General features: G+C 41.5%; 1 protein-coding gene across 2 annotated transcripts; it reads left to right on the top strand.

The window, feature by feature from the left end:
- atp1b2a (ATPase Na+/K+ transporting subunit beta 2a) lies at positions 1–26,719 on the top strand. 2 transcript variants are annotated; one of them, XM_085759760.1, is made up of 9 exons: positions 1–141; positions 17,438–17,566; positions 20,545–20,649; positions 20,778–20,857; positions 20,970–21,095; positions 21,821–21,880; positions 22,838–22,864; positions 24,689–24,784; positions 26,487–26,719. In XM_085759760.1, exons 1-9 carry the CDS (start codon positions 30–32, stop codon positions 26,649–26,651), a joined length of 900 nt encoding a protein of 299 aa, XP_085615886.1. In that variant the 5' UTR covers positions 1–29; the 3' UTR covers positions 26,652–26,719. The 2 variants fall into 2 exon arrangements, with proteins under 2 accessions (XP_085615886.1, XP_085615887.1); XM_085759761.1 differs by lacking the exon at positions 22,838–22,864.
- Positions 26,720–26,747: the final 28 nt, after the last annotated feature.

Genomic DNA, 26,747 nt, shown 5'->3' on the forward strand with positions numbered 1-26,747 from the left:
TCTTCATCCTCTCCATCCTCCTCTTCATCATGTCGGGCACCAAGGAGGAAGACCGGAACCGGAAGGCTTCCGGCGAGTGGCGGGAATTCTTCTGGAACCCGCGGACGCACGAGCTGCTGGGCCGAACCGCCTCGAGCTGGGGTGAGTCAGAGTCAAGGTCTCTCTACCCCTCTCTCTCTCTCTCTCTCTCTCTCTCCATCCTCTCTGTGCTCATCTACCTCTCTCTCTCTCTCTCTCTCTATCTCAATCAATTCAATTCAATTCAATAATCTTTATTGGCATTGACACAGCTACATGAAGAGTTCATTTGTAAAAGCAGATAAAATTCTAGAATCTTCATTTCTATGTTTTATTTCCATAATAAGGTGAGTCTAGTATCAGTCAAACCAAAGTTGAGTGACTTTGAGATGGAACAAAACAGACATATCTCTAAAAAAATAATAAAGTTTTATTGAAAACAACACTATGCAAAGAATAATTACAAAGCCTCAGCTCATTTTTTTCTAAATGGCACTTACAGTATCTGCTTTTGTAAATGAACTCTTCATATATAGACAAAGCAGGCGTTTGGAATTAAAGCAAAATAATAATAATAATCATGACAATGGGGGAAAACAACATTTACAGTAGATTAGAATTAGAAATACTTTATATAATACTTGATTTAATCCCTGAGGGGAAATGTAAAATGTCCCAGAGCAGCAAGACAACAACAGACAACAACACTGAGTAAAAACACATGAAGACATAAAAACACATCGTGTATTAAAACACAGAATAAAAAAGAAACAGTGTTGTTGTGTTGTAGTGTTGTAGTGTTGTTGTTATTACTGAAGAAAGACGTAGAATCATTGTAAATACAAACATGTCATGTCCCTCGGTCTATGACAACTGCTGCTCAGTCTCTATTTCACTTTCAATAAGCTTTATTGGCATCACTGTGATATACAATAGCCTATTGCCAACGCATCGGGGGCAGCAACAAGCTACAAATACAACAACAAATACAGATGGTTCATTCATTAGTAATAATATAGAAAAAAATAAATAAGTAAAATAATAAGTGTTTAATAGATTATTGATCAGTTGTAGCTACAGCCGTAGGAACAGAGGAACAGGTGGATGTTTCATCCCAGCTGATCAATGACCAATAACCAGCCAATAAAGAGTCAATAACAGGGTTATGGGTCAGACTGAAACTGAATGACAGATCTTTATTGACACTGACTCCGTTTACAGAAGCTGCTGCTGTGTCTGAGTGGAGCAGAGAGCTGTTAGAATAATAATAATATAATATTATAATAATAATAATGATAATAATGAGATTATATAAAGTCTTTTCTCTCTCACTTTGTAAACGTCTCTACACACTCTCTCTCTCAATTCAGTTCAGTTCAGTTTCAATTCAACAAGCTTTATTGACACGACTGTCATTACAATGTTGCCAATAAAGCTTTACAAAAACGTTATAATAACACACACAACATGAATACATGAACAGATAATATAATAATAATAATAATACAGATGACTCTCTCTCTCTCTCTGTGTCTCTGTGTGGGTGATGCTCGCTCGCCCTCAGTCAGCCATGTCTGTGTGAAGGTCACTCTCTCTCTCTCTCTCTCTCTCTCTCTCTATTTATAATCTGTCGCTCGCCCTTCAAGGAGCAGAGAGAATTATTATGGAAATAGGACGACTCCCTCTGTGTGTGTGTGTGTGTGTGTGTGTGTGTGTGTGTGTGTGTGTGTGTGTGTGTGTGTGTGTGTGTGTGTGTGTGTGTCAGGTCTCTACAGAGGAACTCAGCTCTCAGTTGTTATTGTTAAAGGGACAGTTCACCACCCAAAATCCAGATTTCTCAAACTGCATGTCCATATAACGGTTGCAAATGGATACCAACTGTCTTCGTAACAAAAAGACACACCAGAAAACATCCAGATACCTCCATGCTGCTCGTATGTAATGTCCCTCTGGTATTGAAGCCCCGACATGAGAAATTGTCCAGAAAAACATTAAAGAAGTCTATATTTTAATCTTGTTTTGTAGCAGAAGCTCCCAGTGTTGCTCCTCCTAAATCTCACGTGATTTGCACCGACACAAGAAGAGCAGTGAACTGAGACACTGGGAGCTTCTGCTACAAACAAGCTTAAAACACAGACTTATTTAATGTTTTTCTGAACTATTTCTAACCCTAACCCCAATAAGACAAGATAAGAAGATAAGAAGACTTTATTGTTCAATGTTCAACCGCTGATGCACGTTGCCTTCACCTCCCAACATCCAAGACTATGTTAAAAACACCTTTTTAAATCTGCTTTTAACACATCATTTATGTGTGTTTTATATTGTTTTCTATGTTTTATACTGTCGCTGCTGCTTTTAACTGAATTTATACAGTATGTCTTGTGTTCTTAACTGAATTTATTGTATGTAAAGTGTCTTTGAGCCTCTGGAAAAGCGCTTATAAATAAAATGTATTATTATTATTATTAAAAACACAGTGTAAATTTGCCTTTGGCATCTTGGTAGTCAGCCAACAACAACAACAACAACAGCTGGGTAGCTACATCCAGCACAGTAACAAGTAGATAAATAAACCCATGAAATACAACATGACAGTCTCATACAACAGCTGCTGTTTCACTGTAGCTCAGAGTTCACCTGGAGATGAAGATTCAACACCAGAGGGACATTACATACCAGCAGCATGGAGGTATCTGGATGTTTTTTGGTGTGTCTTTTTGTTACCAAGACAGTTGGTATCCATTAGCAACCGTCATATGGACATGCACTGCTACGCCGAGACCCCCTGTAACTCAGAGAAGCCACGGAGGACTCTGAAACTTCTCCCAGCCCTTAGTCCACATGAGGGGAGGGGGATCATAATGAGTTTGAGAAATTTGGAATTTGGGTGAACTATCCCTTTAATCTGAACTTCATCTGATGAAGATTTGAGTGAGTGAAGTCACTTTGACCCATTAAAGGGTTAATGTCAGTGATGGTTTCTCCAGGGTGACAGTGAACGCAACACGTGTATCCAGAAACTTCTAACCCAGTGCTTTACAACCGGCTGAAATGTCTAGTAATTTATAAAAAAAAATATTGCTAATTCTTTTTAACTAATTATTATTCTTTTTAAAATGATGATTAAAAAAACTGCACATAATCTGAAACAACTGTTTCTATACGTTCACTCTCTCTAGTATAGAATAGAATAGAATAGAATAGAATATAGGTATTAATCCCTTGCAGGAAGTTCTTTCGTCACAGCGTAAGGTAAAGAACATTATAGCAGAATAATACAATACAACAACTTAAAATAGGAGAAAAAGATACATTACTAATTAAATATTATAAAAATTACAAAGTTAAAAACTATAAGAATAACCCCCAAAATGTGCCCCTCCCCTTCCCCCATCTTTACAATATATACAAAAGAAAATATAAGCATACAATAAATAAATCTCATGTGTGTAGGTTAGCAGGTTTTAACAGACTGTTAGGGTTCGGTAAATTCATGTAAAACCACTGATGCACGTTGCCTTCAGGGACAGTTTTTCATCAACAGTCTCTGTATTTCCCTCTAAAACAACTCTGTGTGGTAACGTTGTGTTATTATCTCATAGCGTGGTGAATGTGCAGCTCACAACTTGTCCACCAGAGCGTTGTGGAGTTGTTGGATTGTGTATTTGATGAGTTTGATGAGGGAAACCAAGAAATCCCATAATGAGCCTCCGTAGCGTAGCTCTGAGCAGCTCACGGCTCTGCTCCACCGTTCTAAAAACAGCTTGCACCGACAATTAAAGGTAACGAACCTACTGCTATGACTATAGGGGTTATGGCAGTGGGAAAGTTTGACAAAATGTTGAACTATCCCTTTAACGGACCGATTCAATTTGCCCAGAAGAGAGCGATGACCTGGATGAATGAGAATATCCACAGACACCAGAACCAGCTGATTATAGAAATGAAGTTAAAGGTATAGTACGTAGGAAGCGGTGCGGTTGCATATCTGAACGTATTCTTGATGTTGCATTCAGGTGAAATGGGGCAGACGTCAGACAGACAACAGACGCTGCATGTAACAGGATAAACAAGTGGTCTGACAACATGTCGTCATGGTGATGTGGTATTGTTTTAGTAAAATGACATCCGGTTGGTTTGTCGACGGCCGTCTGCCTGACTGCACCTGAATGCAACACCGGTGCCTCCGTCCTTCCTCACACTACACAGTGGTGACTAGGGACGTCACGATTATAGATTTTCTTGGTACGATTATTATCAAAGAAATAATCATGATTATCACGATTATTATATTCAACTAGAAAATTTCCTCTCGGGAAATTTTGAATGGGCCACGGGAGCTACTGCGGGTTGTGCCATCTCTGTCAACATGGGAATCAAACCCACGATCTTAAGGTCAAGACAGAGCTGATCAGACAGACACATGATCATCTTTCTATAAGCACTGATATGGAGGAGCTGTAACCACATTAGGTTAACTGTGTGTGTGTGTGTGTGTGTGTGTGTGTGTGTGTGTGTGTGTGTGTGTGTGTGTGTGTGTGTGTGTGTGTGTGTGTGTGTGTGTGTGTGTGACTGTAATCACATGAAGCTGGCTCTAGAGTCTGTGTGTGTGTGTGTGTGTGTGTGTGTGTGTGTGTGTGTGTGTGTGTGTGTGACTGTAATCACATGAAGCTGGCTCTAGAGTCTGTGTGTGTGTTGTAGTTAGTTAGTAGCTGCATCCTGTGTCAGTCTGATTTAGCTGTGTCTGTGTTTATAAACATTTTAAACGAGCGCCAGGTGGATTGTTTATGAAGTTAACGAGCTCTGGCCTGAGGATCAAAGAGGTTACCACGGCGATAGGGGCCCCCGCAGGCTGAGACAGACAGAAACGTGGAGAAAAACAGCCATTTTCTGCCTCTAAACCGGCCTCACAATTAGGCTTAGCATGACAAAACGGTAACTCCTATCAGAACAAAACACAGATCAACGTTGCTCTAAGGACTTACTGAAAATTTCGGTACGATTTGGTGTTTCTACAGTAAATATTTTGGCGACGCTGGCAGTTTTAAAACATCAGGCCGTTCTGCTCCTCTCAGAAAATATTTGTATTGGACTCAATGAGGAGCAGGGACAGACGTGGCCGCACTCAGAGGCTGATTCTGTCAATTCTGTAAGTCTCTCTGATATTTTGAGCACATGACATGAGAGATAACAAGTTTGTCTTACAAATTCTGAAAAAATTATGTCTGTAGAGTGTAAATTGTGGCCGTGCTCACAGTTTATCCAGAAAAAATACAGAATGTTTCTTCACTCTCTCCCACTCTAACCGATGATGTCACGCACTCTGACACGAACATTCTGTCCAATACACACCCATTATAATCTCATAATTTCTCCAAAAATGATCATGGTCATTGATCAGGGATTGATCAAAAACTATATGACCTATCAAAACGTGGAGTAATACGACAATACACAAGACTTGTGTCTACTGTTTAAAGTTTAAATGGAGTCTCTAGGTGAAAGTATGCCTGAGCATTAGACGTTTGTTAAACTCCAATGATTGGTCTTTTTCGCTCTTTTTTTTTCGCCCGTCCCATTGACTTACATGCAAATTTTTTGCGCAGTTTTTCGCGACTATGTCGCGAAAAATTCGTAGACTGTTGAGAAAAGTAATAGCACACCGATCCCGATCAGGACGCACGTTTTGATATATAATTTGTCCTGCAACTCTTCGAGTTGCAGGACTAGTAGCGCATCGAAAATCGGCCGGAAGTGGAAAAATAACTAGAAAAAGCATTTCCAAGAATGGAAATGGTGTGACTGCTGACAGCAACTGAACGCTGTTGCAGAATTAGCAAATAGTGCAAGCAGTGATTACCATACAAATGTTTGACCAAGGTTGGAATCGAACCCACAACCTTATGGTCATTAGACTTCCACTCTGCCTCTAGGCCACAGTGCGCACACAGTTGCAGGGACTGTTGTCTGTTAATGATCTGCACACTGTCAACATCAAGAAAGCTTGAGAGTCAAGCTTGAATGACTTAGAATGAAAATTTCTGTGAATTTCAGGCTGAGAGCAGCAGTTTCAACATGAAGCAAGTTATCAGAAGTCAACAGAGGACGACTGGGAAAATAATTCACTATAATTGTTGTTGAGGCAAGATTTGAACCAGCAACCTTCAGGTCTCCAGACCAGCAAGCTAACCACTAGGCTACAGACAGAGACAGTATGTGAGGGGTAAAGAAAACCTTTGATAAGAGGATCACTGGCTTCTGCTTAAAAAAAAAAGTAAGGAATCGAACCCATGACCTCATGATCAATAAACCTTTACTCTGCCACTTCGCCACAGAGATCACAGACATAAGCATGTTTCAGACAGAGTTGTGGAGAATTCTCAGCATTGGGCTGAATGAGAGCAGAGAGCTCCCTGGCTGCATTTAAAAAATATTTAAAATTATTATCTAAGTCTCTTTGCATTTTTGACCAGAATTTTAGCCAGAAGACAAGTGTGGCTACAAAACTGGAGAAAATAATTTGTCTAGAGTTTAATTTGCAGAAAAAGTTAAATATTTGAAAAAGTATAAATAGTTAAAAAGAGAAAAGTAATGCCGATAAAGTTCAAAAAAAGCTGCACGTTTTGATATATGAATTGTTGAAATAGCACAACACCTAACACACTAACCATATGGCCACAGAGAACCTGAGTTACAATGAGCTTTATACTATGAGGAATCAAAGACTGTCCAATGACAGCTGAATAATTGGAATCAAAAGTCAAGCAATGAAGTGAAAAGACTGAGGCAGGAATCGAACCTATGACCATATGATCACCAAAACTTTACTCTGCCACTCGGCTACAGAGAGCACACTGCTTTCAAGACTGTTGTCATTCATTGTAATGTGATGATGTGCTGCAAACTGGTATGAGTAATCAAGGAGATAACAAACACCTGTAACCAATTGAAGGCGGGGGAGGAGAGCAGAATTCAACATAACATAACAAGAGGTCTTCCCTTGGATTCGAACCAGTGACCTTAGGGTTGGCAAACATCCACCCTAACCCCTACACTACAGTGGAATTGTGAAGAAGAGAGGTTGAGACTTTGATGAATGTGAGATTTTTTGTGAAAAAGTTAAATATTTGAAAAAGTATAAATAGTTAAAAAGAGAAAAGTAATGCCGATAAAGTTCAAAAAAAGCTGCACGTTTTGATATATGAATTGTTGAAATAGCACAAAGTATGAAGGACTAGAAGAAGACCGTAAAAAGGCGGAAGAAAATGGCCAAACAGAAGAACAATAGTGTGACTGCTTCAGCAGTCACACTAAACTAGAAAAAGCATTTCCAAGAATGGAAATGGTGTGACTGCTGATAGCAACTGAACGCTGTTGCAGAATTAGCAAATAGTGCAAGCAGTGATCACCATACAAATGTTTGACCAAGGTCGGAATCGAACCCACAACCTCATGGTCATTAGACTTCCACTCTGCCTCTAGGCCACGGTGCACACACAGTCGCAGAGACTGTTGTCTGTTAATGATCTGCACACTGTCAACATCAAGAAAGCTTGAGAGTCAAGCTTGAATGACTTAGAATGAAAATTTCTGTGAATTTCAGGCTGAGAGCAGCAGTTTCAACATGAAGCAAGTTATCAGAAGTCAACAGAGGACAACTGGGAAAATAATTCACTATAATTGTTGTTGAGGCAAGAATTGAACCAGCAACCTTCAGGTCTCCAGACCAGCAAGCTAACCACTAGGCTACAGACAGAGACAGTATGTGAGGGGTAAAGAAAACCTTTGATAAGAGGATCACTGGCTTCTGCTTAAAAAAAAAAGTAAGGAATCGAACCCATGACCTCATGATCAATAAACCTTTACTCTGCCACTTCGCCACAGAGAGCACAGACATAAGCATGTTTCAGACAGAGTTGTGGAGAATTCTCAGCATTGGGCTGAATGAGAGCAGAGAGCTCCCTGGCTGCATTTAAAAAATATTTAAAATTATTATCTAAGTCTCTTTGCATTTTTGACCAGAATTTTAGCCAGAAGACAAGTGTGGCTACAAAACTGGAGAAAATAATTTGTCTAGAGTTTAATTTGCAGAAAAAGTTAAATATTTTAAAAAGTATAAATAGTTAAAAAGAGAAAAGTAACGCCGATAAAGTTCAAAAAAAGCTGCACGTTTTGATATATGAATTGTTGAAATAGCACAACACCTAACACACTAACCATATGGCCACAGAGAACCTGAGTTACAATGAGCTTTATACTATGAGGAATCAAAGACTGTCCAATGACAGCTGAATAATTGGAATCAAAAGTCAAGCAATGATGTGAAATGACTGAGGCAGGAATCGAACCCATGACCATATGATCACTTAACCTTTACTCTGCCACTCGGCTACAGAGAGCACACTGCTTTCAAGACTGTTGTCATTCATTGTAATGTGATGATGTGCTGCAAACTGGTACGAGTAATCAAGGAGATAACAAACACCTGTAACCAATTGAAGGCGGGGGAGGAGAGCAGAATTCAACATAACATAACAAGAATTCTTCCCTTGGATTCGAACCAGTGACCTTAGGGTTGGCAGGCAGTTACCCTAACCCCTACACTACAGCGGAGTTGTCAAGAAGAGAGGTTGAGACTTTGATGAATGTGAGATTTTTCAATGATGCTTAAAACAAAAATAAATTAATATAAATTAGCCACACCAAGTAAGAAGAGGACTTTTTTGTGACCTGTGACTATTTTTTGGTGAATTAAAATGAATTAAAAAGCACTTAACAGCAAGTTACAAAGTTGAGCTCCTTCTCCTGCTGATGTGAAAAAAATGCATTGAGCTTAATGAGAGCAGAGAGCTCCCTGGCTGCATTTAAAAAATATTTAAAATTATTATCTAAGTCTCTTTGCATTTTTGACCAGAATTTTAGCCAGAAGACAAGTGTGGCTACAAAACTGGAGAAAATAATTTGTCTAGAGTTTAATTTGTGGCCATGCTGACAGTTTAGCCAGAAAAACTCTAGAATGTTTTTTTGCCTCTCTCCACTCTGACACCACTCTGGCTCTGCTCGTTAGACGCAATACACACACATTATAAAGCTGAAAAAAATCAGAAAAAGTTAAATATTTGAAAAAGTATAAATAGTTAAAAAGAGAAAAGTAATGCCGATAAAGTTCAAAAGAAGCTGCACGTTTTGATATATGAATTGTTGAAATAGCACAAAGTATGAAGGACTAGAAGAAGACCGTAAAAAGGCGGAAGAAAATGGCCAAACAGAAGAACAATAGTGTGACTGCTTCAGCAGTCACACTAACTAGAAAAAGCATTTCCAAGAATGGAAATGGTGTGACTGCTGATAGCAACTGAACGCTGTTGCAGAATTAGCAAATAGTGCAAGCAGTGATCACCATACAAATGTTTGCCCAAGGTTGGAATCGAACCCACAACCTCATGGTCATTAGACTTCCACTCTGCCTCTAGGCCACGGCGCACACACAGTTAACATCAAGAAAGCTTGAGAGTCAAGCTTGAATGACTTAGAATGAAAATTTCTGTGAATTTCAGGCTGAGAGCAGCAGTTTCAACATGAAGCAAGTTATCAGAAGTCAACAGAGGACGACTGGGAAAATAATTCACTATAATTGTTGTTGAGGCAAGATTTGAACCAGCAACCTTCAGGTCTCCAGACCAGCAAGCTAACCACTAGGCTACAGACAGAGACAGTATGTGAGGGGTAAAGAAAACCTTTGATAAGAGGATCACTGGCTTCTGCTTAAAAAAAAAAGTAAGGAATCGTGGCAGAAAAAGTTAAATATTTTAAAAAGTATAAATAGTTAAAAAGAGAAAAGTAATGCCGATAAAGTTCAAAAAAAGCTGCACGTTTTGATATATGAATTGTTGAAATAGCACAACACCTAACACACTAACCATATGGCCACAGAGAACCTGAGTTACAATGAGCTTTATACTATGAGGAATCAAAGACTGTCCAATGACAGCTGAATAATTGGAATCAAAAGTCAAGCAATGATGTGAAATGACTGAGGCAGGAATCGAACCCATAACCATATGATCACTAAACCTTTACTCTGCCACTCGGCTACAGAGAGCACACTGCTGTCAAGACTGTTGTCATTCATTGTAATGTGATGATGTGCTGCAAACTGGTATGAGTAATCAAGGAGATAACAAACACCTGTAACCAATTGAAGGCGGGGGAGGAGAGCAGAATTCAACATAACATAACAAGAGTTCTTCCCTTGGATTTGAACCAGTGACCTTGGGGTTGGCAGGCAGTTACACTAACCCCTACACTACAGTGGAGTTGTGGTGAAGAGAGGTTGAGACTTTGATGAATGTGAGATTTTTCAATGATTCTTAAAATAAAGAGAAATTAGTATAAATTAGCCACACCAAGCAAGAAGAGGACTTTTTTGTGACCTGTGACTATTTTTTGGTGAATTAAAATGAATTAAAAAGCACTTAACAGCAAGTTACAAAGTTGAGCTCCTTCTCCTGCTGCTGTGAAAAAAATACATTGAGCTGAATGAGAGCAGAGAGCTCCCTGGCTGCATTTAAAAAATATTTAAAATTATTATCTAAGTCTCTTTGCATTTTTGACCAGAATTTTAGCCAGAAGACAAGTGTGGCTACAAAACTGGAGAAAATAATTTGTCTAGAGTTTAATTTGTGGCCGTGCTGACAGTTTAGCCAGAAAAACTCTAGAATGTTTTTTTGCCTCTATCCACTCTGACACCACTCTGGCTCTGCTCGTTAGACGCAACACACACACATTATAAAGCTGAAAAAAATCAGAAAAAGTTAAATATTTTAAAAAGTATAAAGAGTTAAAAAGAGAAAAGTAATGCCGATAAAGTCCAGAAAAAGCTGCACGTTTTGATATATGAATTGTTGAAATAGCACAAAGTATGAAGGACTAGAAGAAGACCGTAAAAAGGCGGAAGAAAATGGCCAAACAGAAGAACAATAGTGTGACTGCTTCAGCAGTCACACTAATAATAACTAGAAAAAGCATTTCCAAGAATGGAAATGGTGTGACTGCTGATAGCAACTGAACGCTGTTGCAGAATTAGCAAATAGTGCAAGCAGTGATCACCATACAAATGTTTGACCAAGGTCGGAATTGAACCCACAACCTCATGGTCATTAGACTTCCACTCTGCCTCTAGGCCACGGTGCACACACAGTTGCAGAGACTGTTGTCTGTTAATGATCTGCACACTGTCAACATCAAGAAAGCTTGAGAGTCAAGCTTGAATGACTTAGAATGAAAATTTCTGTGAATTTCAGGCTGAGAGCAGCAGTTTCAACATGAAGCAAGTTATCAGAAGTCAACAGAGGACAACTGGGAAAATAATTCACTATAATTGTTGTTGAGGCAAGATTTGAACCAGCAACCTTCAGGTCTCCAGACCAGCAAGCTAACCACTAGGCTACAGACAGAGACAGTGTGTGAGGGGTAAAGAAAACCTTTGATAAGAGGATCACTGGCTTCTGCTTAAAAAAAAAAGTAAGGAATCGAACCCATGACCTCATGATCAATAAACCTTTACTCTGCCACTTCGCCACAGAGAGCACAGACATAAGCATGTTTCAGACAGAGTTGTGGAGAATTCTCAGCATTGGGCTGAATGAGAGCAGAGAGCTCCCTGGCTGCATTTAAAAAATATTTAAAATTATTATCTAAGTCTCTTTGCATTTTTGACCAGAATTTTAGCCAGAAGACAAGTGTGGCTACAAAACTGGAGAAAATAATTTGTCTAGAGTTTAATTTGCAGAAAAAGTTAAATATTTTAAAAAGTATAAATAGTTAAAAAGAGAAAAGTAACGCCGATAAAGTTCAAAAAAAGCTGCACGTTTTGATATATGAATTGTTGAAATAGCACAACACCTAACACACTAACCATATGGCCACAGAGAACCTGAGTTACAATGAGCTTTATACTATGAGGAATCAAAGACTGTCCAATGACAGCTGAATAATTGGAATCAAAAGTCAAGCAATGATGTGAAATGACTGAGGCAGGAATCGAACCCGTGACCATATGATCACTAAACCTTTACTCTGCCACTCGGCTACAGAGAGCACACTGCTTTCAAGACTGTTGTCATTCATTGTAATGTGATGATGTGCTGCAAACTGGTACGAGTAATCAAGGAGATAACAAACACCTGTAACCAATTGAAGGCGGGGGAGGAGAGCAGAATTCAACATAACATAACAAGAATTCTTCCCTTGGATTCGAACCAGTGACCTTAGGGTTGGCAGGCAGTTACCCTAACCCCTACACTACAGAGGAGTTGTCAAGAAGAGAGGTTGAGACTTTGATGAATGTGAGATTTTTCAATGATGCTTAAAACAAAAATAAATTAATATAAATTAGCCACACCAAGTAAGAAGAGGACTTTTTTGTGACCTGTGACTATTTTTTGGTGAATTAAAATGAATTAAAAAGCACTTAACAGCAAGTTACAAAGTTGAGCTCCTTCTCCTGCTGATGTGAAAAAAATGCATTGAGCTTAATGAGAGCAGAGAGCTCCCTGGCTGCATTTAAAAAATATTTAAAATTATTATCTAAGTCTCTTTGCATTTTTGACCAGAATTTTAGCCAGAAGACAAGTGTGGCTACAAAACTGGAGAAAATAATTTGTCTAGAGTTTAATTTGTGGCCATGCTGACAGTTTAGCCAGAAAAACTCTAGAATGTTTTTTTGCCTCTCTCCACTCTGACACCACTCTGGCTCTGCTCGTTAGACGCAATACACACACATTATAAAGCTGAAAAAAATCAGAAAAAGTTAAATATTTGAAAAAGTATAAATAGTTAAAAAGAGAAAAGTAATGCCGATAAAGTTCAAAAGAAGCTGCACGTTTTGATATATGAATTGTTGAAATAGCACAAAGTATGAAGGACTAGAAGAAGACCGTAAAAAGGCGGAAGAAAATGGCCAAACAGAAGAACAATAGTGTGACTGCTTCAGCAGTCACACTAATAAGAAAAAATCCACACAATAACAGTAGTGCCCGGGCGAAGCTGTTGGGACCAGTGCCCGGTGCGATTGCCCGCGGCCCTAATAATTTTACAACACCATGAATGTGTAAAATCAAATATAGTCAAAATATAATTGCATTACAGATTACATTAACAAATTATTTAAAGTATCTATTAATATAAGACCAATTATTAAATCTTCAGAGGAAATGTTTGATGTATTCAAATGTTTTTTGTTTTTTTTTATAACAAATGAGGCACTAACATTACCAGTTCAGTGTTATGTGGTAAATTGACATTAACATAATTTATCCCAGTTACTGTGTATTTGCCTTTACAAAGCAAGGTGGTTATCCCGCAGGTGAAGATTCATATCGTTCATAATGCTGCATAACTTTGTTTTCGTTCTGTGTGAGTTGTGCTGATCTGAAAACACGGTTCCAACATAATCTTTTTTGGAAAGTTACAGTATTTAGGAACCCTTACGATTAAATAATTGTGGCATTTAATACCACGATTAATTGTGAAAACAAGTAATCATGACATCCCTAGTGGTGACAGTTTTAACAGGCCGTTTCCGTGGTTACCTACGGTCACGATGCAACATGGCCGCCTCGGTTCGGTGCGTCGCCCACTTCTGTATTTGTAACGACTTGTAACAACTCATTCTAAGGAACCAGAAAGCTTTCATCTGGATGCAGCTGTGATTCACCTTCAGTCAAATACGGATTTATGAAAGACAGGTTGGATTTTTGATCAGAAAAAGACAAATAAGTTACAGACTGGGACTTTAATGCGTCTCAGTGAACGTTGTGATGTCACAGTGACGTCACAGTGACGGGGTCTACACACACACACCTGAACACACACACCTGTATACTCTCCCTGAGCCTCGGCGCTGCTCAGGCTTTTTACATAACAAGGCTGCTGCTGCTGCTGCTGCTGCTGCTGCTGCTGCTGGTGGTGGTGACGTCATGTTTCCCATCATGCACCCTGGTAATGGATGTTTGGATTTGATGCAGAGTGAAGGACACACACACACACACACACACACACGGTCGCACACTGATGCACACACACAATGAGCCGAGCTGAGTGTGTGTTAATCTGGATTAAACAGACAGACGAGGTTGATTGGACTGTAATCCACACACACACACACAGACACACACACACACACACTAACACACACAGTCAGTTTTAATGGACTTGAGGACGGTCGTTGTCGGCATCGTCTTAAAGGAACAGTTCAGTTTTTTTTACGGATGTGTTCACTGACTCTATTGGCACTTTTCCACTTTCACAGCACGGCGCTTTTTCTGCTTTTCCACCGGCCCTAGTACCTGGTACCAGGAACTATTTTAGTTCCTCCTCGGCCCTGGTTCCAAGCAGCCGAAGCGATACTATAAGACAGTGTTTCTAAAACTTTTTTCAGTCAGGGCACCTTTCAAAAGTGCATAAAATCTCAGGGCACCTCTGTGTAAAATATAATTAAAAATGACACTGCATAGCCTAAATGTAAATGTCCTGTTTATTTAGATGAGACAGTATTATTTAACAGAGCATAATACAAACTGTAAATGCAGGGTGCATAGGTGCCTCTGTAGCCTACATATGCACACACACACACACACACACACAATAATCCGCAATGTGAGAGGAAGAGAGAAAGGTCTACATGCGTGCAGCGCAGGCACGCGTTCAAATGAATATCCACCGGCGTCTCCGCTCCGTCCTGACTCCGTTGTGAACAATCAGTGAGTTTGGAGCTGAAGAGACGAGAGAAGCAAGAGAGACGGACAATGTGGCTCCGCTGAGGAGTAACTAGAAGAACTCAGCTGTAGTGGAAATGCACCTTTACCGAGCCGAGCCGTGAAAGTGAAAGTGAAAGTGAAAGTGTAGTGGAAAACCAATCAGAGCTCCTGTCTGGGTTGTAACTGATGACAGACACTTACAGGTCTGTCTACGTATAGAACTGTTACACATTTACAGATTTACGTACACATTTACAGATTTACGTCCACATTTACAGATTTACGTCCACATTTACAGATTTACATACACATTTACAGATTTACGTCCACATTTACAGATTTACGTACACATTTACAGATTTACGTCCACATTTACAGATTTACATACACATTTACAGATTTATGTCCACATTTACAGATTTACGTCCACATTTACAGATTTACGTCCACATTTACAGATTTACATACACATTTACAGATTTACGTCCACATTTACAGATTTATGTCCACATTTACAGATTTACGTACACATTTACAGATTTACGTCCACATTTACAGATTTACGTACACATTTACAGATTTACGTCCACATTTACAGATTTACATACACATTTACAGATTTATGTCCACATTTACAGATTTACATACACATTTACAGATTTATGTCCACATTTACAGATTTACATACACATTTACAGATTTATGTCCACATTTACAGATTTATGTACAGGTTTACACATTTACAGGTTTACGTACACATTTACAGATTTATGTATACATTTACAGATTTATGTATGTACACATTTACAGTTTTACATACACATTTACAGGTTTACATACACATTTACAGTTTTACATACACATTTACAGATTTATGTATGTACACATTTACAGTTTTACATACACATTTACAGGTTTACATACACATTTACAGTTTTACATACACATTTACAGATTTATGTCCACATTTACAGATTTACATACACATTTACAGATTTATGTCCACATTTACAGATTTACATACACATTTACAGATTTATGTCCACATTTACAGATTTACATACACATTTACAGATTTACTTACACATTTACAGATTTACGTACAGGTTTACACATTTACAGGTTTACGTACACATTTACAGATTTATGTACACATTTACAGATTTACATACACATTTACAGATTAATGTACACATTTACAGGTTTACGTACACATTTACAGATTTATGTACACATTTACAGATTTACATACACATTTACAGATTTATGTACACATTTAAAGTTTTATGCACACATTTTTTTTTAAAGTATATTTTGGGGACTTTTTCGCCTTTAATGGATAGGACAGTTGAGAGACAGACAGGAAATGGGAGGCAGAGAGGAGGGGAATGACACACAGGATAGGGCCGCCTGGCGTGGGATTCGAACCGGGGCCGCCTGCAGTGAGGACTGCAACACATGGGGCGGGTGCTCTACCAACTGAGTTTTATGTACACTTGCAGGATTTGTTTTACACACTGACAAATCTGATTACGCTCAGAGATTCTGAAAACATACTTGTAGATTCATGTACATGCACACAGATGTTAACGTGGTTGAATTAAATCACTTTGACAACATGGATCTAACACATGATCCAAGTTGACATTAAAGGGACAACAAGGAGTTTCTATTTGGTTATAAAAAGTCTGATATTAATGTGGATGAATCTCCGTTACCACTTGTTAATGGTCCATTTTAGATAAATCTATGGTTTTGTCTCTATGGTTATTTTGTTATTATAATTAAAGGGACAACCAGGAGTTTCTATCTGGTTATAAAAAAGTCTGATATTAATGTGGATGAATCTACGTTACCACTTGTTAATGGTCCATTTTAGATAAATCTATGGTTTTGTCTCTATGGTTATTTTGTTATTATTAGTGGTGGTGGAAATGCTGGGCGAGCCGACCAGCGTTTCTTTACTTTCGGTTTCGTGGCGAGTCATGAGAATAACGCCGCCGTATGAATCTCCGTTTATGGTGGGAACTACGACGGTATGTGATCGTCTTCCAACCTCTGACTTTAATTCTTGATGAATGAAAACATGAGTCTGTCTTGCGCCGGTCAAAGAATTTCACGGTGCGGAGGCTCATAAATTAACAAAACTCCTGGTTGTCCCTTTAACTGTGTGACAGGCAACAATAGAAACAGTTGTTTTTCTACAATCTGACTTCAGTTCACCTCTGTCTGTGTCTCCAGACCACACGGACTCAGGGGTCAGAGTTCACTCAGGGCTGCTGTGTGTGTGTGTGTGTGTGTGTGTGTGTGTGTGTGTGTGTGTGTGTGTGTGTGTGTGTATGTGTGTGTGTGTGTGTTGTCCATGGGAACCGTACAGGTGTTCCAGGGGACTGGTTGCTATGGTAACCTGCAGGTTGATGTTGAGAAGGCCACAGCCAGCTGAAGTTACCACGACAGATGCATCATCACCCCTCCCCCTCCCCCCTCCATTCAGAGTGAATGTAGGTCGTCAGGGGGCGGGGCTTAGCACAAGAGGATTATAAAGATAGAAGACATTTAGAGGAGAGGAGGGGGAGGGGGAGGGGCGGATGTAATGTGCTGTGCTGTATTATGATGATAACACCCCTCTGCCCCTCTACCCCCCTCCCCCCCTCCAGGTCTGATCCTGCTCTTCTACCTGGTCTTCTACCTGTTCCTGGCGGGAATGTTCACCCTCACCATGTACATCATGCTGCTGACGCTGGACGACTACAAGCCCACCTGGCAGGACCGCCTCGTCACCCCAGGTCAGATAAACAAACACCCCCCGTCCCTCTGGTGGGACAATCAAACACACCCCCCGTCCCTCTGGTGGGACAATCAAACACACCCCGTCCCTCTGGTGGGACAATCAAACACACCCCGTCCCTCTGGTGGGACAATCAAACACACCCCCGTCCCTCTGGTGGGACGATCAAACACACCCCGTCTCTCTGGTGGGACGATCAAACACACCCCCCGTCCCTCTGGTGGGACAATCAAACACACCCCGTCCCTCTGGTGGGACAATCAAACACACCCCCGTCCCTCTGGTGGGACAATCAAACACACCCCGTCCCTCTGGTGGGACAGTAAAACACACCCCCCGTCCCTCTGGTGGGACGATCAAACACACCACCCGTCCCTCTGGTGGGACAATCAAACACACCCCGTCCCTCTGGTGGGACGATCAAACACACCCCCCGTCCCTCTGGTGGGACAATCAAACACACCCCGTCCCTCTGGTGGGACAATCAAACACACCCCCGTCCCTCTGGTGGGACAATCAAACACCCCCCGTCCCTCTGGTGGGACGATCAAACACACCCTGTCCCTCTGGTGGGACAATCAAACACACCCCGTCCCTCTGGTGGGACGATCAAACACCTCCCGTCCTTCTGGTGGGACGATCAAACACACCCTGTCCCTCTGGTGGGACGATCAAACACCTCCCGTCCTTCTGGTGGGACGATCAAACACACCCCGTCCCTCTGGTGGGACAATCAAACACACCCCCTCCCTCTGGTGGGACAATCAAACACCCCCCGTCCCTCTGTTGGGACAATCAAACACACCCCCGTCCCTCTGGTGGGACAATCAAACACACCCCTGTCCCTCTGGTGGGACAATCAAACACCCCCCGTCCCTCTGGTGGGACAATCAAACACACCCCCGTCCCTCTGGTGGGACGATCAAACACCTCCCGTCCTTCTGGTGGGACGATCAAACACACCCTGTCCCTCTGGTGGGACAATCAAACACACCCCCGTCCCTCTGGTGGGACAATCAAACACACCCCGTCCCTCTGGTGGGACGATCAAACACACCCCGTCCCTCTGGTGGGACGATCAAACACAACCCCGTCCCTCTGGTGGGACGATCAAACACACCCTGTCCCTCTGGTGGGACAATCAAACACACCCCCGTCCCTCTGGTGGGACAATCAAACACACCCCGTCCCTCTGGTGGGACGATCAAACACACCCCGTCCCTCTGGTGGGTGTCGTGGACATTCTTAGCCGTTTGCTGTTGGTGAATAATGAAATAGAGACTTCGCCGGCCGACATGCATTTATTTCCTTGCAAGGAAAGGTCAGTTCATATCCGAGTGGATGATGGTAAAGAAAAGACAAAGACAAAGGGAAAACCTAAACATTTCTAGCTGAGGGAAGCTCCACTTCTGGGGTGTGTTTGTGTCCTTTGGCCGGCCCCTTCCCTGGTTGTGTTTTCACACCTTCACCTTTGAAGGTATCATCACCGGTCTCCCCAGGTATAATGGAGTTAAGAGATACAATGTAAAATACAAAGGGGTTTGAGTGTGAATTAGGAAGTGGGAAGTTGGGCATCACAGATGGTTCAGTGTTTTTCCTTGCAGAAGGAAGTCTGGGAAAGTTGGAACGTCTCAAGTGATTAAAACAAAGGAATATTAAGATTTACCATTACATGGGACAATCAAACACACCCTGTAATAACAAGTAACAACACAGTAGTCATAAGTTAAAGCTATCAGTAAGCGATCCGGTGGTTCTGTCTAACTTCCTGTCAGCAGATGGAGTTAGCAGCCCCCGCCCTCGTCATGGATCTATTGGTCCTCGTCCCTACGTCACCACATTCAGGCACATCCCTTGGCTGCACACACAGAGAGGACTGCCCCTTTATGCCGTTCTCTCTCCTCATTGGATAAAGGTTGTAGGATACAAGGAAAGTTTTCTCCTGGGCTCAGAGCAGAGCAGAGTGACTGACAGACCCGTGTTTCAGACCAAACACTCTATAGAAGTGATTGCTGTCGGAAGATATAACTATTTAAGACTTAGATTAACACAAACATTCACCTGACTTCTGCTTTAACACAGTTACAACGAGTAACGATACGATACGATAAACTTTATTGTCCCGCTCAGGGAAATTAGTGTTGGAGGCCTTGATGGCCACAATGACGACAAACAATACAACCTCAGCCAAACCAACCCAGCAAACACAAAACATAACAGCATCATACATATCCCATAACATAACACGTATCGCACATATCCCATAACATAGCACGTATTGCACATATCCCATAACATAGCACATACATACACCTCATAAATTCACCATAGTCAGAGCACTATAAGAATTATTGCACAAACTCAAACAGTTCTGTTAAGAAATTTGATGGAAGTTGGATCAAGAGAATTCTTAAAACGGTTGAGTTTACAGTGAGGGACTGTGATTGGTTAATGAGGGTCAGGCTGTGATTGGTTAACGAGGGCCAGGCTGTGATTGGTTAACGAGGGCCAGGCTGTGATTGGTTAACGAGGGCCAGGCTGTGATTGGTTAACGAGGGCCAGGCTGTGATTGGTTAACGAGGGCCAGGCTGTGATTGGTTAACGAGGGCCAGGCTGTGATTGGTTAACGAGGGCCAGGCTGTGATTGGTTAACGAGGGCCAGGCTGTGATTGGTTAACGAGGGTCAGGCTGTGATTGGTTAACGAGGGCCAGGCTGTGATTGGTTAACGAGGGCCAGGCTGTGATTGGTTAACGAGGGTCAGGCTGTGATTGGTTAACGAGCCCCAGGCTGTGATTGGTTAACGAGGGTCAGGCTGTGATTGGTTAACGAGGGTCAGGCTGTGATTGGTTAACGAGGGTCAGGCTGTGATTGGTTAACGAGGGTCAGGCTGTGATTGGTTAACGAGGGCCAGGCTGTGATCGGTTAACGAGGGCCAGGCTGTGATTGGTTAACGAGGATGATGTTTCCACCATCAGGGATGATGATTCGTCCGAAGGGCGACCAGCTGGAGATCACCTTCTCTACGGTGCAGACGGAGAGCTGGGACGGATTCACCCAGAACCTCAACACCTTCCTGTCCAGTAAGACACCGTCCTCTACTAGTTCACTCATCAGTAATCATCAATTAGTTCATCTCATTAATAATTAATCAGTCAGACGACTCAGGAAATATCATGACCTGTCTGTCTCTCTACCCGTCTGTCTGCAGCCTACAACGACAGCTACCAGGTTCAGACCAACGACAACTGTCCTGCAGATCAGTACTTCATTCAAGAGGACAGTGGAGAGGTAAACCTGTCTGTCTCTCTGTACCTGTCTGTCTGCACCTGTCTGTCTGTGCCCTGACCTGTCTGTCCTCTAACCTGTCTGTCTGTCCTCTAACCTGTCTGTCTCTCCACAGGTGAGGAACAATCCCAAACGCTCCTGTCAGTTTAATCGGACGATGTTGGAGGACTGCTCTGGGATTTCTGACCGTTTCTATGGTTACAACGTCGGTCAACCCTGTATCCTCATCAAACTGAACCGGGTATGTCCACCTCGACCTCTGACCCCTGACCCCTGACCTCTGACCTCTACCACAGTCTTAAAGCTGAAGGAGAGAGAGACAGAGCTGTGTCCTAACTCCTCTCTATAAAGTGACTGGTGTCTGAATGTTCACTGATTAGTAATGTTCACTAGTGACTCATTGTTTCCCACAATTCACCATGAAATGTAGTGGACATCCCATGGTCACTAACCACAGCAAGATATCCCATCATGCATTGCATTGATCTGAAACGTTTTGATTACACAACGTGACATGTAATTAACTGTGTGGTGAAGTCGTGTCTGAAAGTGTTTTTACATTTGACCAGTGAACGGGCTTTATGCACAGCTCTACTACTTCCTGAAATAAGGCAGCTCCTTTATTTCCTGTCTTACATTATTGGACCAACTGATGAATCCAGGTGTGTCTGACCTCACAACAATGGTCAGAGGAAGTAGTGGAGCTGTGCATAGAGCCCGTTCATTATATAGATCTATGTAGAGAGGAGGAGGAGGATGGAGGGACAGAGTTAGGACACAACCAGGTTTCCTTCACTTCCTGATTCCAGACTGAGAAACCTGAAGCTGTGATCTGTGTGGGTGGAGTCTCACACCTGAACCGACTGCAGCAGAGTAAACACTGATATTTACTGACCGTCTACACCTTTCTTTCTCTGTCTGTCTCTCTGTCTCTCTCTCTGTCTGTCTCTCTATCCCTGTCTGCAGGTGATCGGTATGTTACCTGGGAAGGACGGTCAGTCTCCTTATGTCACCTGTGGAGCCAAGGTCTGAACCTGTCTCTCTCTTTCCTTCTCTATCTGTCTGTCTGTCTGTCTGTCTGTCTGTCTGTCTATCTATCCACCTGTCTGTCTGTCTGTCTATCTATCTATCTATCTATCTATCTATCTATCTGTCTGTCTGTCTGTCTGTCTGTCTGTCTGTCTGTCTGTCTGTCTGTCTGTCTGTCTGTCTGTCTGTCTATCTGTCTATCTATCTATCTGTCTGTCTGTCTGTCTGTCTGTCTGTCTGTCTGTCTATCTGTCTATCTATCTATCTGTCTGTCTGTCTGTCTGTCTGTCTGTCTGTCTGTCTGTCTGTCTGTCTGTCTGTCTGTCTATCTATCTATCTATCTATCTATCTATCTATCTATCTATCTGTCTATCTATCTATCTATCTATCTATCTATCGTTCTATCTATCTATCTATCTATCTATCTATCTATCTATCTATCTATCTATCTATCTATCTATCTATCTGTCTATCTATCTATCTATCGTTCTATCTATCTATCTATCTATCTATCTATCTATCTATCTATCTATCTATCTATCTATCTATCTATCTATCTATCTATCTATCTGTCTATCTATCTATCTATCGTTCTATCTATCTATCTATCTATCTATCTATCTATCTATCTATCTATCTATCTATCTGTCTGTCTGTCTGTCTGTCTGTCTGTCTGTCTGTCTGTCTGTCTGTCTGTCTGTCTGTCTGTCTGTCTGTCTGTCTGTCTGTCTGTCTGTCTATCTATCTATCTATCTATCTATCTATCTATCTATCTATCTATCTATCTATCTCTCTGTCTGCCTATCTATCTATCTATCTATCTATCTATCTATCTATCTATCTATCTATCTATCTATCTATCTATCTCTCTGTCTGCCTATCTCATCTGTCTGTCCGTCTGTCTGAGTGTCTCACTGTTGTTCATCTTGTCTCTTTTCATCCCTCCATCTTCAGAGATACAGAGTGGGAGTAGATGAGTGGGTAAGAACAGTAGAACTTAGAACCTGTAACTCAGCATAGAACCTCGGTGTTGGAACGTAGAACCTCATTATTAGAACGTAGAACACAATAGGACGAATCTCCTTGTTGTTTCCATTCTACTTCCTGGTAGAAAACCAGCATGAGAACAATAGTGACGGACGAGAGTTTCTCTATATTTATCTACTTTTTCATGTCACTATATCACCGTTTAGACTAATCTGATGTTTGTAAAGTTTATAAAACCAATGATTGGACAAACATTACTATTTACGTGTGCACATTTTTGTAATTAGTCATGGTTATCAGAGATTAGCCGGGCTAACGGTTAGCTACCTGTTTAACTTTAATAACTCAGTGACTCAATAAACGCTCCATGAAAAAATATTTTCTCCAGCGGATATCTGAGTTCCAACATGACTGAGCTAACTGGAGTAGTTTCATGTGGTGTCCCACAACGGGAGGGTTTTAACAGCTGACGTCCTGCTGTTAGCTTAGCTACCGTTAGCTTAGCTACCGTTAGCTGTCCCTGTCAGCTGAGCCACTGATGCTTTCTAGACACTGTGATTCCCCCAAACTGAATAAATACAACACATAGCAACACAAAACACACACACAGAAATAGTAATGTTTCTTCAATCATTTCAGATTTGTCTAAACGGTGATAGGGCGTGAAAAATATGATATATAGCTAAACTCTTGTTCGTTACTATTGATCTCATTCAAATTACAGCTGGTTTTCTACCCGGAAGTAGAATGTAAACAACAAGGAGATTCGCTCTATAGAGGTTCAGCATAGAACCTCGGTGTTAGAGAGTAGAACCTTTATATCAGTAAAGAACCTCGGTGTAAAAGCAGAGAACCTTTAGATCAGTGTAGAGCCGGGCCGACCAGTTTGGGGCCCGGCCTAACCCCGGCCGCTGCCAAGGCTCAAATTTTTCATTTTTGAAATTTCTATTATTTCCCTCTGTGATGTAGCTGCATGTACGACTCCGACCACCAGGTGGAGTCTGTCAGCAGTGTTGTTGTCACGGTAACGTGCTGGGAGTGTTCATACAGGAAGAGACAGGAAGTAAAGTGTCCCTAACTTAACGTTTTAGGAGAGCAAGCAGGGAACTTAGGGGCACACACTTTGACAAATTGATTTGTAAAGCAAGTATTCACAACACTCAAACACACTGACCTGCCACCTTACAAACATCTGATTTTTTTGAGTCTCTCCTTCATGTTTCACCAGCGTTACAAAGCAAAAAAACAGGCAACTTTACTGGTTGCACATGTGCATAAGTAGATGAAACATTTACTTGCACTGCCTCCATTTAGGGGCAGTCTTGAGCCCTGTTGAACAGTGAAACACAATAATCAATAGTGTTATTTAAAAATTACTTTGAGTGTTTATTTTGCACAATTAACCTGTTATAGGCATATTTAATTAGAATGTTTAGTTTTGGCCCACGACCCTCCACCCCGACTCATGTTTGTCCCTTCACTGAGAAGAATCTGGGCCCTAACCCTGTAGAACCTCCGTGTTAGAGAGTAGAGCCGTAGTGTGAGTATGCAGAACCTCGGTAGGAGAACATAGAGCTTTTACATAACTCAGCTCACAGTAGTCCAGTGGTTAAAGCTCGTCATGGTGGCGCAGTGTAGTGATCGGTGGTTCGATTCCTCAGGGAGACAATCATCTTTACCATGTGTCAGTGCTGCTGTAAACGAACACGTTGTCTTCACCGTGCTGCGTTCACTGTCCCATCCGACTTTTACATTGTCTCAGCAGGTTGATGACTATATCAGTAATCTGTGTGTGTGTGTGTGTGTGTGTGTATGTAGAAAGAGGACAGTGAGAAGATCGGACCTCTGGCGTATTTCCCTCCCAACGGGACGTTCAACCTCATGTACTACCCGTACTACGGCAAGAAGGCTCAGGTAACACAACCAGACACTACAGACACACTGGTCACTACTGACACTATCTTGGAGCCAAATAATCTGATTAGAGTGAATACCAAATGAAAATGTTTCATATAAACAGCTCAGTCAGAATAAACAGGTGGATTAAACCTTTTCTTAAACCAACAGAAAGTGCAAGCTATTTTTGTAAAACCACTGATGCACGTTGCCTTCAGGGACAGTTTTTCATCAACAGTCTCTGTATTTCCCTCTAAAACAACTCTGTGTGGTAACGTTGTGTTATTATCTCATAGCGTGGTGAATGTGCAGCTCACAACTTGTCCACCAGAGCGTTGTGGAGTTGTTGGATTGTGTATTTGATGAGTTTGATGATGAGGGAAACCAAGAAATCCAAAAACGAAACAAAACGTTGCTGTCTTTCTAGAATTTTAGAATTATTGTCTTGTTTTAAAGTAAACATGCCTCTTTTTATCTCTTTTATCTTTTCTTATCTTTGCATACAACATGACAGGGAGAACAGCTTCTCGCTCCCATGTTAAACAAATGGTTTTTCATGAAAGTGACAAATAAAACTGAATTGAATTTAATTGAATTGAAATCCCATAATGAGCCTCCGTAGCGTAGCTCTGAGCAGCTCGCGGCTCTGCTCCACCATTCTAAAAATAGCTTGCACCGACAATGGATTGATTGATTGATTCTTTTAATGACCACACAGCCAGGCTGGTGGAATTTGCTTCCAGTACAGCTTACTGTAATTGGTACAGGTTCCAAACATATAACATGTATAGACAAACATACAATTACAACGTATAGGGCCGTGCTTGTTCCACAGTGTTCAGAGTTCAGGATATTTATCGCAGTGGGGATGAAACTGTTTCTGAAGCGGGTTGTTTTGGAGGCAATTAAAGGTAACAAACCTACTGCTATGACAATAGGGGTTATGGCAATGGGCCAATTTGACAAAATGTTGAACTATCCCTTTAGCTACTGACCCACTGTTAAAGGGATAGTAGCATTTTTTAAAAGTGGGGTTGTATGATCTCCAAATAGCCCCTAAGTACTTTAATTGCAGTAGAAGACTCTCTGCACTCCTCCCGTTAGCAACGCCAGCCCATAATAGCCCTGCCCAGAGATTTACAACATACAGTGTTGTGAACAGACCCAAAGAAACGGCCTATTTTCACGGCCTAAAAGAGGTTTACCTGAAAAAAAATACACAGTTCCATTGTTGGCTATAATATAATTTTTTCCAGCCCTTCAAAGTGCAGGAAAAACACAGTTTTTATTTGGACCTAACCAACTGCTGATCGGCGGGCGCTAACCCTGGGCGGAGGGATACGTGAGTTGGTTAGGTCCAAATAAAAACTGTGTTTTTCCTGCACTTTGAAGGGCAGGAAAAAATTATATTATAGTGAACAATGGAACTGTGTTTTTTTTTTCAGGTAAACCTCTTTTAGGCCGTGAAAATAGGCCGTTTCTTTGGGTCTGTTCACAACACTGTATGTTGTAAATCTCTGGGCAGGGCTATTATGGGCTGGCGTTGCTAACGGGAGGAGTGCAGAGAGTCTTCTACTGCAATTAAAGTACTTAGGGGCTATTTGTAGATCATACAACCCCACTTTTAAAAAAAATGCTACTATCCCTTTTAAGACATTGTTCACCACAGACAACGCTCCTCTTCTGCACTGACGAGGTTGTGATGTGTTGAATGTCCCAGGTGAACTACACGCAGCCTCTGGTGGCCGTGAAGTTCCTGAACGCCTCTCTGAACACCGACATCAACGTGGAGTGTAAGATCAACTCCAACACGCTGGTCAGCGGCAGCGAGAGGGACAAGTTCGCTGGGCGGGTTTCCTTCAAGCTGCGGATCAACGACAAGTAGACTCAGCGGCTCGCCACTTATATACACACACACACACACACACACACACACACACACACACACACACACACACACAGACACACACAGACACACACA

Source organism: Trachurus japonicus, chromosome 18, assembly GCF_045865225.1.
Source record: "Trachurus japonicus isolate A0001 chromosome 18, Traja_1.0".
NCBI classification, from domain to species: domain Eukaryota; kingdom Metazoa; phylum Chordata; class Actinopteri; order Carangiformes; family Carangidae; genus Trachurus; species Trachurus japonicus.